This window comes from Mercurialis annua, linkage group LG4 (assembly GCF_937616625.2).
Source record: "Mercurialis annua linkage group LG4, ddMerAnnu1.2, whole genome shotgun sequence".
Taxonomy (NCBI): domain Eukaryota; kingdom Viridiplantae; phylum Streptophyta; class Magnoliopsida; order Malpighiales; family Euphorbiaceae; genus Mercurialis; species Mercurialis annua.
The window spans coordinates 23,449,228-23,466,672 of NC_065573.1; the positions used below are offsets into that span (position 1 = coordinate 23,449,228).

The 17,445-nt window shown below is 32.1% G+C and overlaps 1 protein-coding gene across 1 annotated transcript; it reads right to left on the reverse strand.

Annotated features, from left to right (window-relative positions):
• Positions 1-1,476: 1,476 nt before the first annotated feature.
• Positions 1,477-6,659, reverse strand: LOC126677309 (serine/threonine-protein phosphatase PP2A-4 catalytic subunit). The gene is made up of 11 exons (XM_050371865.2): positions 6,351-6,659; positions 6,043-6,099; positions 5,757-5,840; positions 5,096-5,167; positions 4,170-4,241; positions 3,835-3,875; positions 2,983-3,049; positions 2,439-2,630; positions 2,252-2,341; positions 2,062-2,169; positions 1,477-1,833 (listed from the first exon to the last, which is right to left on the reverse strand). Exons 1-11 carry the CDS (start codon positions 6,441-6,443, stop codon positions 1,768-1,770), a joined length of 942 nt encoding a protein of 313 aa, XP_050227822.1. The 5' UTR covers positions 6,444-6,659; the 3' UTR covers positions 1,477-1,767.
• Positions 6,660-17,445: the final 10,786 nt, after the last annotated feature.

The window sequence follows — 17,445 nt, forward strand, 5'->3', positions numbered from 1 at the left end:
ATAATATTATTGTATAAATATTAAATAAAGTAGGCCAAAAACAAAACAAAATAAAATAAAAAATTAATAAGAATAAACAATAAAGTAAATTTAAATACTAAAAAAATACCACTTTAATTAATTAGTTATTAAAATTATTCTATTATTTATTATCAAATACTAAATAAAATAAAATAAACATTACTCTATTTTAAATTTTAATTTAGCAAATGAAATTATATTAAAATTATTTTATGCAATTTCATATATAAATTAAATATGATTATAATTAATATGAAAACAAACATCATATTTGACTTAAATATTAAAAATTTACCATTTTGGGCAGTGGTTAGGTAGTTTCTCGATGACTATCGGTGTTGATTCTGTTTTTGGGGCAAAATTAAGGGGTGTGCTTCATGGTCTTCAACTTGGATGGAAGCTTGGATTCAGGAAAATCCTTTTGGAAGTCGACAATCTGACTGTGGTTGAGAAGATTAGGAGTAATACTGATGCAGGGCAATTTTCTAGCATTGTTGCTGCAATCCAGGCTATGTTGGCTAGAAGTTGGGTGGTTAAGATCTATCATATTTATCGAGAAGCTAACTTTACGGCGGACCATCTCGCTTCGGTTAGCAACGACTCTATTATTGGTTATGTTTCTCATGAAATCCCTCCTAGCAGTGTGCTTCCTTGGCTTGCCCATGATCTTCATGGTATCACTTATACCAGATGTATTCATAGAAATTAGCTTCTGTGTTTAAGGCTTTGCCTCTCTTTTTGTACCAAAAAAAAAAAATTACCACTTTTAACTCAATTAGCAATTAAAATCATTTATTATGATTTTACTACCAAATGCTAAATTAAATAAATAAATATCATATCCTTTTAAATTTTAATGAAAATAATAAAATTAAAATATGATTATATTTCCAAAATAACAATATTCCATATATGAATTAAATCTAGTTCTAATCAATATAGAATCAAATAATTTGACTTTTTCCAATTTTAATTCAATTAGTTTTGCCATCACAACAGCATAGCTCAGCATCTCAACTCTCAACATGCCACACCTATTTTTTAAAAGTGAATTTTCTGTTCAGTTGAAATTATAAATATTTCAATTTTTAAGTTTATTTTAATTCAATTTTCAAAATAAATTTTTTTGGATTGGGATCCCCTCAAGTTCAAATAAACTTGAAGGGGTCATGTTCTTAATCTACACCGTTCATTGTAAAATAAACGGTGTAAATTAATTTGATTAAAATTGTACCTTTTTAATATATGTAGATCATCAACTTGACCCCCTCAAGTTCATGAACTTGAGGAAATCCCAATCCAAAATTTTTAAATATATAAAATCAAACCAAACCAGCTAGAACAATTCGGCTCGATTTAAACAGTCAAAATTCTTATAAAATCAATTCTATTTGATTTTGAAAAAAAAAACAAATTTTTGATTTAATTTGATTTGATTCAAACCGAATGCATACCTTCACCACAACACTATATAATATATCTAGAGAGAGAGAAAAGACATTTTTTAACAGCTCTAGTTGAGAATTACAAAAATTAGTAAAGCATGACATATCCAATCCATTTATCATCCTACAGGCAAAAGCAAAATTAAGATGAAACAGGACTATCCACAACTTGGCCAGAGAAGAAGATACAATCTAAAGGATGTTCTTTATATATTAAGCTTCGCAGATACATTTCTCTTGCATCTACAAAATCCAACCCACCTCAGCATAATGTTAGGATCGGATGATACTGAAGGCTGATTTATAGGAAATAATCCGGTGTTCTACGGGTCACATCAGGCTCTCCTCTCCTCGGAGCTGGTTCAAACTGCAATGCACACAAATTCCACAATTACAACTTTTCACCACAAATATGAGCAAATTTAGGAGATTATGTCAAAATTATTATTTTATCTCTACATATTAATGTAACTTAAACTTCCCTTGTCAGGGGTTTCAGTATCTAATATCTAAATGTCAGTGTTAAACAGTAATTTTAAAAATGTGGGAATAAATGGTAATTAATAGTAATTATCCCAAAGAGAAAGAGACTGGCCTGAATGAAAGAGTGGTCCTTGCAGTCATCAACTTCCAATATAGAAGCCATGTTTCCACAGCGGTAACAGTAATTAGGTGCGCTGAATATGGTAACTACTTTTTGTTCCTGCACCAAGAAAATAATGTATAGTTTGTAAAGCCATAACTCACTTCACTGATAACTAAAAAATCTTAAGAACCACAATTACATGTGCCCAATTATATCCCTCCATAACAAGCTGGTGTGCTCTAGCGATCAACTTCAGGCTATTTGAATGATTGAATTGCTCAGATATATCCTACACCACAGCAACCAAAAATATCAAAATGATGAGGTAACCAGCAACGTAAGACAAAGCAAAAAGTACACCTTTTTTCAATAAAGAGAGGAGTTACCTGCCCAAAAGTATACCCAGCACCACGAGGTGATATACCCCAACCACAACGGTCATCTGGGTCAGACCACAAAAGATCACACATTGCTCCTTCATGAGGAACCTCCTGAACACGATCGAAATTTCTTATGTTGTCCAGGGTTTCTATCGAAGGGGACAGTCCACCATGCAGGCAAAATATTTCCGACTCAACCTACAAATGAAAAAAAATAAAAAAAACTTTCAGAGTAAATATTTAAACTTAACCATCATCCTTCCTTCCTAAATAGCATAAACTAGAAAATCCCATCTAAGAGATCCCGTAGCTATTATGAGAGGCATATGCAAATAACTTCATCAACTATTAAGATATTTCCACATAACCTCTAATAAGCATTACCAAAATGTCATCCCGTAAATTTATGCCAATATATTTTGTGTTAAGGAGAAAAAAGCTTCAGCTATAAGAAATTCTGGTTCTTATGAAAATGTGTAGTGCAAGTTCAATAGATTCTCCCCACATACAGTTAAATGTTTATGACTTGCTGAAATAGAGTCTTACTAACCAATGCAGTCAATGGAAAATAGTCAAAAAGGTCTGTGAACATCTTCCAAACATTAGCACTGCCATACCTGTAAAAGGATGACAGAAAGAGGAAAATATTCAAAACAAGCAAGCAGAAAACATACTTCTAAGTGAATTCATCTATACAATCCTACAAATTCATTAACTACATATGAATTCACTAAAATTTTGTGAAATTTATTAGTTAAGGAACACTAATTACGTTTCATTTTCTAAGGAATTCAATTGGTACTCTATTAGTAACTTTTAATAGAGTTGATCATGGCTAATATAAATGAATTCATTTGCAATTAAATCATATTCAATTTTGATTTACTTATTACCAGTATGAGATTTCCAAAAAAAATAAATTAAAAAGCGACCTTCATTAACAGGTGAAAAATAGACTTATAACCTTCAGCAAAACCTTGCTCAATTCCATCCATCGTATTCATTTGGTAAAACAAAACTTTGTTAAATTAGGAAACAAATGATAGAAAAGTCTTTCTACGGCTTACCATGTATGTACAAGGCAGCTCTAATTTTTGCATTCTGACCAGATAATCAAGCAATGAGGACACTTGGAATGGTACTTACTTACAAAGTAATCTCTTGGTAAAATATTACAAGTAAAATGTACTTTTTAAAATATGTCCAAACCAAAACGTAGAATATTATTAGTTAACACAGATTGAGATAACAAGAACATGCACATCCCAGAGACATGTATTCATCAGCATGTATAGAGAATGCATGCATGTAATCTGCTTACTCAGGTGTTTTCCCAATGCTACAGAAAAATCTCAAAAAAGCTGAGTTGAAATGCAGATAAAACAGGGTAGGGAGAACTCACTTTCGTAGGCATTCGTCATAAAACCCATAAACCTGAGTAATCTGCCAAGAGGAAAAATAAAGTGAGGCAACAATTAACTTGATATCAAGTTTGTCAAACTACATTCAAGATCAATAAACAATATTAAGTTACATTTGAACCGTATATTAAAAAGAAAAGTGGTACATTGTTTGTCACAATTTTAAAAAAAAAACAGAATAACTTGAGATAGTTGAAAACAATCTGTGTTACAAACTCTTATACAAAATTGCATGTTCTTTAGTGTGCAAAATTTATTGCAGTCGTTAATGAAAAGAGCAGCAGCTCAGTGATGAAGAAGATAAGTGAGATAGTACCTGGCGACTTTCATGATTTCCTCTAAGAATAGTTATTCTCTGTGGATAACGCACTTTCAAGGAAACCAAGAGCTGGATTAAGAAATTGAACAGTATTATTATCTGAAATGCAAAAAATTCTAGATTTTTCTTTTCAAATTGTGAAAAAGAAAGCATAAAGCATAATTATGATCAACTCAACAAATGAGGGCAAAGAGTACGAAGTAAGCTAAATGAAGCACTGAAGTGCACTTTGAAATCCAGAAGTTGCTGCTACGTTGCAATATTTTATGTACATGCTTCGCCTTCGATTATGGGTCACAAAAGACTATTAATTTATAAATTGTGATCAATTTTTGGAGTCAATAACTAGTGCAGTAATATAATATGACTTTTCTTGTGTGGATAGGAGAACCCCTTTTCTCATCTAATTAGCAGGTGGACGTAGGGAAATGACACAATAATATGTTTAATTGCCTCTCCATGATACTAAATTTAATTTCAGCCTAATTTTTGAAAATAAAATAAAATGTAACAATTGATTATGTAAAGAATACCAAAGAGCCACAATGACCCATGACCATATTACCCAAATTCATACACATCTGTATCAAGAGAATGTTGCCATTAAACTCTTTCGCCAGACCATGTCATAATCAAAAGTTTCTAAATTTGCAAAAAAAGAAACATAAATATGACTTTGTTAAGTTCAGAAATTTGGATACCATGTCCATGTCCAATTTAGTCACCCTAACCTGCTTCACATTGTGAGGAACCAACACTATCAAAAAAGCCCTTTTTGAATACAGTGATTCCCTAATTTAATAGAAAAACTAGCTCTAAATGCTAAATGTAGCATCTACTATATCATGAATGATCTGTTACAGAGGGTAATCTACACCACATCACAAGTCTCAAAGGGAAGGAGGATTACAGATAAAACATACCGTTACAGTTTCCACAGAGTAATATCCCCGATCGACATAATCTCCCATAAACAAGTAATTAGTGTCCGGACACTGTCAATAAAGTTTTGAAAAATGGTTACAAGACTTAGAGGTGGATATAATATGAAAAATACAACAGCTATTACCAAGTCTTGAGCAATAGAGGAAATAAACTACCAGGAGGAGCTAAAATAACAATTTGCTTAGCATATTCTATTGCAGATATAATAAAAATAAAAATAAAAAACAAACAACCTACACAAACACAGACAGAAAGCATTTCTTTATGAGGATGTTATTAGTGCAAACTGCCAAATGACATGAACAAAAATACCATACGGAGCTCACCTGAAACCATCAGACATTCTAGAGAACTATATTAATCATCCATGAAGAAAAAAACTAGCTGAAGCAGAATTATGCACAAAAGCCTTGATTCAGAAACTACTTTTCAGAACTTCTCTAAACACTAAAATAGCAATCAAAAGACGATGAATACAAACAACCAGTTTCCGGTCCAGGAGCAACATACTTGACTATACCTCAAGCGCACTTCAACCGTCAAAAGCATTGGCAGGTTTCATCTAATTATTTTAGACAATCCCTCAGCTGAAACGGAAGAGATAAAAATTACAAAGTGGTTCATAGTCAGAACTGATACCTTCCCTCCTATCCGAAAAAGTTCTGCAAGATCATGAAACTGCCCATGAATATCGCCACAGATTGTCACAGGGCTTTTCACAGGCTGTACAATAGAAAACAAACAGTGACTCATCTGGATAAGTAAATAAATTTTGATAACTAACAGAATGTTTACATCATCAGTTGAATTGAATTCTTGTCACCATTCAAAATGCTTTTTTTTTACTATTTCACAGATGCTTAAAATAGAAAGAACTGAATTCTACGAATCACAAACTTTCGAAGCCAGTGCTGCAATAACTCACCTGAACATTGCTTTCTTGCATGAGTATCTCCTTAGCCTTTTCACACAATCCTCTTACCTAAATTAAAAAACAATCGAAACAAAAATCGATTATATATAATAATAATAACAATAAATCAACACTTAATATTAAAAAAAACAAAAAACAAAACCTAGTAGATATCAAAAATACTAGTCAGTACAATTAGTATTATAAGCAAAAATGCTAATCAATCATCGAGCTCTTTTTTAAAGAAAATTGAACAACAGATCACGAACAAGTTAATTAAACCAAAGATTTAAGATAAAAAATAATAATAATAGCAGAACCTGTGGCTCCGAGAGAGGCTTGCACTGCATGAGTTGCGAGATCTGTTCATCGAGATCGGAGATTGAATCTGACGATGGAGAATTGGCTCCCATCTTTTCTGATTCTGATAACAGTAACTGGTAGTTAAATCCCGGATTAGGGATAACCCTAACCCTAACCCTAAATCGATGATAACGATGATAATTGCTGTGTTGAGATTTTCTTTTTCTTTTTTCTTTTTTCTTTTTTTTCGCAGCTCTCTATGCTTCTTTCCTAGTGAAAGAAAATAGGAAACTAGGGAGAGAAAGAGAGAGAGCGCGTGAAGACAGAGAGCGAGTGAGTGAGGTGGTTTTAAATGATAAATAGCATAGATTTTTATTTTCTGTTTTTTTTTTATAATCTGTTTGTGGATGCAATTGTTTCTTTTTCTATTTCATAATGATAATGGTGATATTATAATCTAAAACTTGTTATAGTTTGAGATAATTACAAAAACAATTCATGAGGTAAAGGTCCAAATTATTAGTTTTTTTTCACATTTAACAAGTAGAGTTATTGACAAAACAAATCCTAACGTTTTACCTTTATAGCGATTTAAGCCTAAAATTTAAATTACGAAAAAATCCTAATGTTTCCAATTTTTGAATTTGTAGTCTCATCTCAAATTTCAGCCATTTTGTCATGTTTTTACAAAGTGCCAAAATGTGAAAGGTTGGGAATTTATTTGCAAATTTTTTAAACGTTGAAATTTAATATGTCAATAATATGGAAATCACATATGCAAAAAATGGCAGAAAAATAATTTGAGTTACAAAATGCAAAAAAGTGAAAAGGTTAAACGTTAGTCTTAAATCGTAAAAAAAATGAAGCGTTAGATTTGTTTTGCCAATACCCCTAACAGTTTATATTTTTCGCACGGTTTTTTTTAAAGACATATATTCAGTGAGAAACATCAGTTACAAAGTAAAACAAACTTCAAACACCTCTAAGCCCTAAGAACATAACCTTGAAGCATAAAAAGTTTACAACCCTGGGAAAGTATGGACTAAAGTATTAAAAACTCTAAAAATATGTTAGAATATACAAGTCTAGAAAGCTTTTTGAAGATGCCATATATCGCTACAAATCCCCCAAGCAGCAGCCAATCGAAGATCATGAGAACAAACTGACCGGATGATTTGAAGAGCGTCACTTTCAATAACAATATTAGGCCAACGTTTAAAAACAGCCCAATTCAGAGCTTCACGAACTGCCAGAAACTTGATAAGAGTAAAACACTCCTATGTACTCAAGTCGTTTTCGTGTGCTTTAGTGTACTTTATCACGTATTTTGAGGTATTTGTGTGCTTTTATCATATGTGTGTGTGTGTTTTAAGGAACATTTGAGCATTATGGAGCGTATTTGGCGTAAAATTGGAAAGAATAGATAAAGAAACGATGTGGCAAAGTCCTAGAGACGCTGAAAAGCACATCTGCATACATGAGAATCTGACCCTCATACACTATTTGATAATTTTGGAGTGGTTAGAGACTTTTAACGAGTTTGTGTTCTTCATAAGAAATACAGTGGACATCCTGATCTTTCCAGGCGTTCAAGAACCAACTCATTTAAAGGTTTTTACATTAAATTATGAAATTTTGAAGTTAGTGGTTGTGCAGTAGAAAATTAACTCATGTCACGATCCCTAAAGCTGGGGAAAGTCAAGGATCTATACCAGACATGCAATTTGTACCGAGGCAGCCCAAGCAAAGGAGGTCACGATCTAGACCATGCAAAAGGCAATTTTCATATTTCAAATTCAGAGACTTAAAATTTAGGCCCACTTCTTAATTTGGTCAAACACTCATGTAATAGTTTGTATTTTATTCCCTTTCTATGAGTACTATGTAAACAACTTTATCTCTATTTTTGGGGTAAGTTTCATTAGTGTAGGAGACATCAATCAGTAGTTATAGTTTTAATTCCTTTTACTCTCAACTTTTATGAGAGAATATTAATAGTTTTGTGTTCTTCAAGGCAAATTTCCAGATTTGAGAGTTTGAATATTCAAGTGTTAAAGCAAGTTTTATTATTATTGGAATCTTTATTATCTTTAATCTTAAGCTATTGCTCACCATTTACTATTCAAGGTATTTATTTTTATCTCTTGCAATGTTTGATATTTGTTAGTTATGAATGTTGATTAGTCATGGTTTGTTAAACCCTTTGTTTGGGGGCTGTTAATGAATACATGTTAGTTAACTAGGGATTAGGATTGTGCTTTGACTTATGTTTTGTTGTGGTTATGTGCTCTTAATGCCTAGGTCAGTGTGATCTATTGACCTATGATTTTGGTCTAATTAATTAGGCGAGGGTCATTTAATTAGATGGATTTGACTAACCACGAACATAGGACCTAATGCACGCGAGGGCGGTTTAAAAATTATGTGGTCTTTTAAGTTTGCTTGCTTAATTGTTATCCATTGGCTTAGTTGTCATTTAATTACGCTAGGGCGTTGATTGGTTAATCTATTGCAATTTTCCTAGTTCTTGACTCGAGGGAGCGGAATTTAAGGCTTTAGAAAAGTTTAGCCCCAAATATGCGCCTTTTAACAATCCTGATTCCTTGGATTCTACCGGCCCTAGTTAGCAACCCATTAACATTTTAAATCTTGCTTTTAATCCAATTTTATTTAATCTTTGCTTGATTTGTTAATTGTTAAATTTTAGGCTATGTTTACATTAGTTGCTTTGATTAAATTGTGATCTAAAACTCATGCTACTTGCGTGCTAAACGAATTGAGTGACAACTAAACTCATGCTCACCATAACTCTTTTCATTCCTCGTGGGTTCGACAACCCAGACTTAAAGTCCATTATATTGCAAGTTGGAATCAATACGCTTGCGTATTTTTATCACAACACTCCAGGATGCCAGGATCCCAGATTGAACGGAAAGAAGCTGTAAATTGTCCAATTACCATGCCTCTACTGTTTCGAGCAATGACAGCTATAACACCAAAGTTCTGACTTTGAGCTGCAACAACATCCATATTAAGTTTAGTGAAATCATATGGAATAGAAAAGTTGAAAGCAGAGGTTAAAGGTGGAGAGTGTATAACATGAGAAAGGGAAACATCATGGTTCTGAAATAAACTCTTGGTTAAACACCTATGTATTACTTAATTTACATAAATACCATAATATAAAACACAAATAAGTAATGGATTAGATGAGTTAGGAAAATGATTTAAATTTGACAAGGATTGTCTCCATATCTAAGAAAAAGATGTAAGTTGAAAATTGGTTGATCTTAAATGTCAAACATGTGTTTTACATCAAATTTTAAATGCAAGCATCAGTGTTAACTGCAGTATATTAGTGAATTTGAGTAATATAAATATGGTCAAACAATGGCATGGGCACTTGATTATGAACAAATCACATGCAAAATTGTCTCATTGCTATTGCTCTCCAGTAGTAGATAGGCTTGATAATTATTCTGCTGAAAAAAATGGTAAGTATATATATATGTACTCCTCTATATTATGTGGGTAAAAAAGAATTGCAGTATATTTAAAATATACTATGTTTTAGATATACATTAAAAGTAATAAAAATACAAGTAGTAGAAGTAGTATCTTTAATTCTAAAAATTTGATATCTCGAGCAAGCTGCTCTGCATTTATTCCTTCATGTGCAAATAGACTGGCAAGAGGCTTCAGTTCTCAATGTTTCAGCCTTTAGTTACATTGATAATGGTGTTCTAAATTCTCCTGCTCAAAAATTATTTTAATACATTTAAAAAAAAATGCATACGGATTAGTTATTGTTAGAAACGTTAAACGTTAATTAACTAAGTAGAGCAATAAGTAAAATAAAATCAAAAGTAAAATAAGAAGAAAAAAGACATGAAGAGGAGGGAACTGAGTTGAAGGAGCAACTTCCTCGGGAAGCTTAGTTGAAGAGTGATGTAAAAGATGTGTCCACCCACTCATCTCTTCATCTATGACTTCCCCCCGCCATTTCCAATTTTCTTTTTGTTTTACTGCAATATTAGTGTTTTCTTATGGTTAATTAGAAATTTTAAAATTTGTTAAACTGATTGTATATGCATAATAGTTTAGGAGTCATGTCCTACCGCGCATGCATATCAAAACCAAAATTCATGATACAATAATTAATTTTATAGTAATCTTATTTTAACATATGAAACAGAGAGATGTTGCTAATTATTGTGTAATTATCATTTAACTGAAGTTATAGTTTCAGATGTCAAAACCTGCACAGTTTTAGACGGAATCACCAATAAAAGGTTGCATATGCACCCAAGCTAAGCAAGGATATGACTGTACTTGCAGCTTTTACCATAAATCTAGCAAAAATTGAAAAAATGTTCTTCAGAATGAATTCATCTGCATTTATTTCACTGATTGACTATATACATGAAGACATGTTTAACCATCTAGGATATGAAACAAAAAGGAAAGCAGATATAGGATAATAAAAATTTATGAATATTTCTAATTCTATTCTAAATTGATGGGTACATTAACCACAAAGAGAGACATATTAAAGAATATGTAAATACAAATAATTTAAAGATTTTACCTGTTTTTTTAAAAATTTAAGGTTGCGAACTTGGAATATGAACAATTAATGACTGTAAATAAAAAAAAACAGAAAAAACAAATAATGAGAAATTGATTACACTACAAATAAATTCAAACCAGAGGCACACATCAATATGAACATAAAACGTGATAATTATTCAGTGACATACATATACGGGTTTAATGGCTGCAAATTTGGAATATGAATGATAAATGATGGAATTTATATAGTGGAAGCTGGAGTGATGAAATTTAGAACGATGGAATTGACTTGTTTTAGTAGGAAGTTGATTTAGTTAGGAGTGATATTGTGTAAATTAAAAGTAATTATAAAAAATAATTTTAAAAATTTAATTAAAAGAAGTGTTTTTAAAAAGGTGGGAATTAATGAGAAAACTCTATTTGATAAGAATCAATGAGAGATCTCTATTTAATAAGAATTGATGGATTCCGGCATCTCGACGGCGTTAATCCTGCAAAACAGTGTAGATGGCTAATCGGATGGTTTGTCCGATTAGCTCTCCGATGCTTAAGTCAGTTTAGGCTTAAGGGAGAATAATTGTATTTGTTATAAGTTGTGTGTTTAGGCATACCTCAAGCTCCTTTTATAGTAGTCGAATGTATACCTTGTAGAGTTGTAGTAGGAAAGTGATTCCTATTTAGTAGGGTTTGATCCTGATTAGGAGTGTCCTTCCTTATTCAGACAGGAGTCCTATTTAGGAAGATATTCCTAAACAGTCCCGTCTTCCTAAGTTGGAGGCTATCTTCTTAAGTTGGAATTTGTATCCAAATAGGACAGATACTCCGAATATGCGTAGATATTAGAGATCTTATCCGAATCCCGGGGTCGACGTGCTTCGTCCGAGTCCTCAGGGATTCGGTCTTTATGATGTCGAATGATGTATTCCAGTCAAGGCGGATCCGGTGGATTCGGCCCTTTGGGCGGGAGTCTGGTGTCGTCTGAGAATAGATCTCCTGCGACTCGGCTCCATTATAAGTAGAATAGGATTCGGTATCCATCATTAGCCCCCCCGCAAGTGAGCTGAAGTCATGGTATTTTATGCCTTGGAGTATTTCAGCTCTATTTGAGGCGAGTCGTTTTGTATTTCGGCGTTCCTTTTTGCTTCTCGAGCAAGATTCCAGTTTTTCTCCTTTTTCGCCATGTGTCGTTCATCTATTCGTTATTTTTTGAAGGTAGGACATGTGTCCATTCGTTCTATCTTTCTTTGTTTTTAAACTGTTGTATTTGTTTCATTTTTCATCTTTTACTTTTGGTTGTTCGAAAGTAGCTTTGCCTTATCTTCAATCTTTAATTCTCGTGTTTGATTTCTTCTTTTGGCGAGACTCTTGGCGAATCTCGTTGATTTATTTTGATGCCTTATCTCCAGGTATTCCTTTGTTCATGTTTTGATTGTTTTTATGTTCTTTAAATTTCTTCAATTGTATTCTAATTTCCAATCAATTTTGTGATTCGATCTATCGGCCTTTTGAATTTTATTTGTTTATCCTTTTCCTCTTTGTTGAGATCCTTCTCGGCGATTCTTTATAGCGAAGCTCATTCTCTTGGCGAGACTTATTGTCTTCTTTTAAATATTTTTATAGGCAAAATTCATATGACGACTCCTCATCATTTGGCGAATCTTTTATACTATATGAATCTTCATTAGTGGGCGAAGCCCTTGTATTGAGCGAAGCCCTTGTACTGGGCGAACCATTATCTTTAGGTGTTCCCTCAGCTTGGGAGAACCTTATTTTGTGCGCGAAACCGTATTCTTTTTATTTCAAGGTTTTGAACCTTTTTTGTTTAGTACTCGTCCGATTCTTTTTCGTTTTTCCTATGTATTCTTCTTTACTGTTGCATTACTCCTTATTTTCCATTTGTTTTGCTATGTTTGATCTTCGTTGGTTGTGATTTTAAGTCGTTTATTCCTCTTTATTCTTGATGTTCATTCTTCTTTTCTTGGTTTTCGGATTTCAACATTTCTGTGTTCTTTGTGCTTCTCTTTATCTTCATTACTCGAAGTCTTTTATTCCAGCTGATGTTTACTCTTTTAATGAGTAATTGTTTCTTCGAGGTGACTCTTCTTGTTTGCGATTATTTTTCATTTTGTTCCTTTTGTTTTCTTCATTGGACAGATATGAGTCCTTCAAGCTCCTCCGCCAATACACTGATCTCATAGGGTATTTATGCCCGTTTTGAGATCAGGTCATTCAATCTATTTCGTCGATTGTCATTGATTTTAATTCTTTTCGGGTGGACTGCATTCCTTACTAAGATTTGTTCCTCTGATTTGTGCGAGTTGTTTGTGATTCGTTGATTTGGGCATGTAGCCTTATTTCTTTTAATTTGAGTGAGTCTCCTTATTTTGGCACTTGGCCTTGTTTTTACCCGAATCATTTTAGACTCGGTATTCTGTTTTGAGATCTTTCGCATTCCTTTTGATTGGCATTTTGACTTTCTTTTGCATTCCTCTTGATTGGCATTTTGCCTTTCTTTCGCATTATTTTGCTTTATTTAGTTGATTCGCCTTTCGCTTTATTTTGCTTCGAGTTGATTTTGATCTTTGATATTTCGCTTTTAGAGTTAATCTAAACTCTGTTTTTGGCGTTTTTCTTTTATTTTTAGAGTAAATCTATACTCTGGTTTTTGGGCGTTTCACCTTTATTTTAGAGTAAATCTATACTCTGTTTTTTCGGCGTTTCGCCTTTATTTATTGCGATTCATGTCTGCTTTACTGCGTTGTATGAATTAAAGATAGTTCGCACCATTGGGTATGACAAACGTCTATACTTGACAATGGGCGATTGGCACCGTCGGGTATGACAAAAGATCTATACTTGGCGACAGGCGATTGACACCATCGGGTATGACCAAAAGTCTATACTTGATGATGGGCTTTTTGACTTCTATCTTATTCATCCTTCTTTCCCTCTTGGGGTTTTCTTCAATGTTTAGACGAATTTATCTTCTTTGTCCCTCTTGGCGTTTTCCTTTGGATGAGTCTTCTTTGGATGATTCATCTTTGTCAAGCTTTATTTTCTTTTTTGTTGTTTTCTTGGTTTACTCTTTTTGACCGAACCTTATTAAGGCGAGTCTCTTCTTGTTTAAACTTTGGCTTATTCTTCTTTGGCGTAGCTTTCTTTGTTTATTCTTTTTGACCGAGCCTTATTAAGGCGAGTCTCTTCTTGTTTAAGCTTTGGCTTATTCTTCTTTGGCGGAGCCTTCTTGACTTTGCAATTTTTGCTATTTTTTCTCCTCGTTCACTCTGATCGGGACTCCCTCTTCATCAATATGTTCTATTTTCCTTCGTTTTTTTTTTCTCTTGGATCATCCCTCTATTTGCTTTTTGGGCTACTTCGCTTTTTGCTTTTTGAGAGTTGCTCGTCTGGTTTTCGCTATTTTTTCTTTTTATTTTTCTTAGCGTTCCTTTTAATTTCTTCTTTTTGACCGAACCTTATTAGGCTAAGTCTCTTCCCCTTCTTTTTTTTATATATATTTTATAACATATTTATTAAATTCCATAATATATTTGAAGTCTATAAAAGTGTGGATTAAACTAAAATAATAGTTTATTATGTATTTTTCTTTGATTTTAAAATCGAAAATAAATAAATAACCAAATTTTAATATATACCATGTGAAATTTCAGGATATATGAAAAAGTTCATCATGCATTATTCCAAGGAACATAAAAAGCATTAAACCTAATTTAATATAAGATAAAGTATATGAAAACTTATCGTGATTTTAGCTCCCGTTGATAATAAGATAATATCTCTGATTCGTCAATTCTGAATATAATTTTTGTGCGTATAGAACGAAACTGCGATGTCTCTAAATAAATAGGCTGAATAAATTCAGCTTTGTAAATTTTTTTATCAAAGTGTCTTGAACAAGGCACTGAATATTCGTGCGATTTTGACGTGATTCAGTAAAATCAAACGGCCATCTCCTTTTCTTAATAACCTGCTTCCTCTTAATAATTTGGCCAACAATTTTAATTTATCACGTGGATGCTTCCTGACCATGAATTCAAATTACCTGATGTGTAAATTTCTTTATTCTTGATTATCTCCTTTTTTTTGAATTTCGACCAATAATCACCTAATTGTTTCCCCTTCCATTAATCACCTACCTCCTCTTTTTTATCAATTAAATTTCTTTTCTTTAACTTTTTTTCTTATTCTTTTACTTTGGCCCAAATACTGCGACCTATTTATTTTTTCTTTTTCTTTTGGCTGAATATGGCCTGCTTCTCGCCGCTTCCTTTTTTCTTGAGCAATTAATTATAATCAATCAACGATAATTTTTGACGATAATTCTTGATGTGTCTGACTTGTTAGATCTGCATACTGTTATTTTTGGTTAAATCCGTCGGATGCCATCCTTCAATAAGAATTTATGTAAGTTCAGAAAAATCCCTTCGAATTAAAGTTTGTTAAGCTTTTCCCACAGACGGCGCCAATTGATGGATTCCGGCATCTCGACGGCGTTAATCCTGCAAAACAGTGTAGATGGCTAATCGGATGGTTTGTCCGATTAGCTCTCCGATGCTTAAGTCAGTTTAGGCTTAAGGGAGAATAATTGTATTTGTTATAAGTTGTGTGTTTAGGCATACCTCAAACTCCTTTTATAGTAGTCGAATGTATACCTTGTAGAGTTGTAGTAGGAAAGTGATTCCTATTTAGTAGGGTTTGATCCTGATTAGGAGTGTCCTTCCTTATTCAGACAGGAGTCCTATTTAGGAAGATATTCCTAAACAGTCCCGTCTTCCTAAGTTGGAGGCTATCTTCTTAAGTTGGAATTTGTATCCAAATAGGACAGATACTCCGAATATGCGTAGATATTAGAGATCTTATCCGAATCCCGGGGTCGACGTGCTTCGTCCGAGTCCTCAGGGATTCGGTCTTTATGATGTCGAATGATGTATTCCAGTCAAGGCGGATCCGGTGGATTCGGCCCTTTGGGCGGGAGTCTGGTGTCGTCTGAGAATAGATCTCCTGCGACTCGGCTCCATTATAAGTAGAATAGGATTCGGTATCCATCAAGAATCAATAAAAGAGCTCCGTTGGTCCTCTCAATTATATTAGTACTAATCGTAACCCCGCGCATTTGCGCGAAATTAAATAAGTATTTGCGTGAAATCTATAAATAATGGTAAAAACTAATAATTTATAATCTGTGAACAAAACAAAACAAAAAAAATAGTTTAGTAATTTCTTCAAAGTATTTAATATCTATGGTATTTTTTTTTGTGAATTTCTACTGTCATAATTTTATATTTACTTCAATGACTTTTTTTTATTTTCTCATCAATTTTACTATATTTACTTTTTATAATGAAATGTGGACCAGGTACTATAATTTTTGATACTTTATGATATTATAATCCGATTGTTTTGCAATTTCTTATAAATTAAAAATTCATTTTTATTATAAAATATGTGTTTGACAACCGTATAAGCAAAGATTGCATAAAAAATAAATATTAATTCGTTATGTAAAAAATTAATAACATCGAATTAAAATAAAATATATCAAAATAAATATGATCTATTCTAATTTAATTTAATTATAATAATCTGGTTTATAACAATATTTACGTTTATTTATTATAAATTTTAATAACACATGCCAGCTATATATAAAACTTGAAAAAAATAGAACATCATTTCATTCTTGTATTGTGAAGCACTATACTCATTTATTTGTATCTTTATACGATGATTTGTCGTTGTTTTGATATGTAATTATTCATTAAAAAAGGATATATAATTAACAATTTAAGATTTTTAATTATATATACCACCTTCAAATTATGGTTTTCATTCTTTTTCACAAACCATAATTGACATTTAGGAAGCTGCATTATATATATTGAAAAAATTGCTTTCTTGAAACAAATTTTTACCAGTTTGTGTCATTTTCAATTCTATGCGACTTTAGTTTGTCTTATTAAAAATCTTTAATCAAATCGACTTTAAACATAATTTGAATGAAAGTGCCAATAGTGATATTTATTCTTACAATACAAATACAAATAAAGCTTTTATTTAATTTTATAAATCAATGATTAATCTCATATAACAGAGAAAAATGTAAGTTAGACATAATATTTTTATCAAAAATATTACTTAAGATATGATATCTTGCTATAAAATATCTATATATATAAAAGGGTTAATTATATAAAAAAAATACGATCTTTACATGTATTTTTATTTTAAACACGACTTTTAAAAATTGGCATTTGAAGGCACGACCTTTCATCTTGTTTCAGATCTATCAAGAAAGTAAAATTCGGTGTATTTTTTCTGATTAAAAATTCTCAATGCTACATACACTAACTGAAAGATAATAAGATTTGATTTCGATTTATAATTTAGTTCTTTCATTAATGTTTGGTGAAGTACTTAGTCAAAAAATGCACCGAAATGATGATTTAAAAAAAAATGAAAGATCATACATTTGATTGTCAACTTTTAAAGGTCATGTTTAATTGTAATTTTTTTATGTAATTA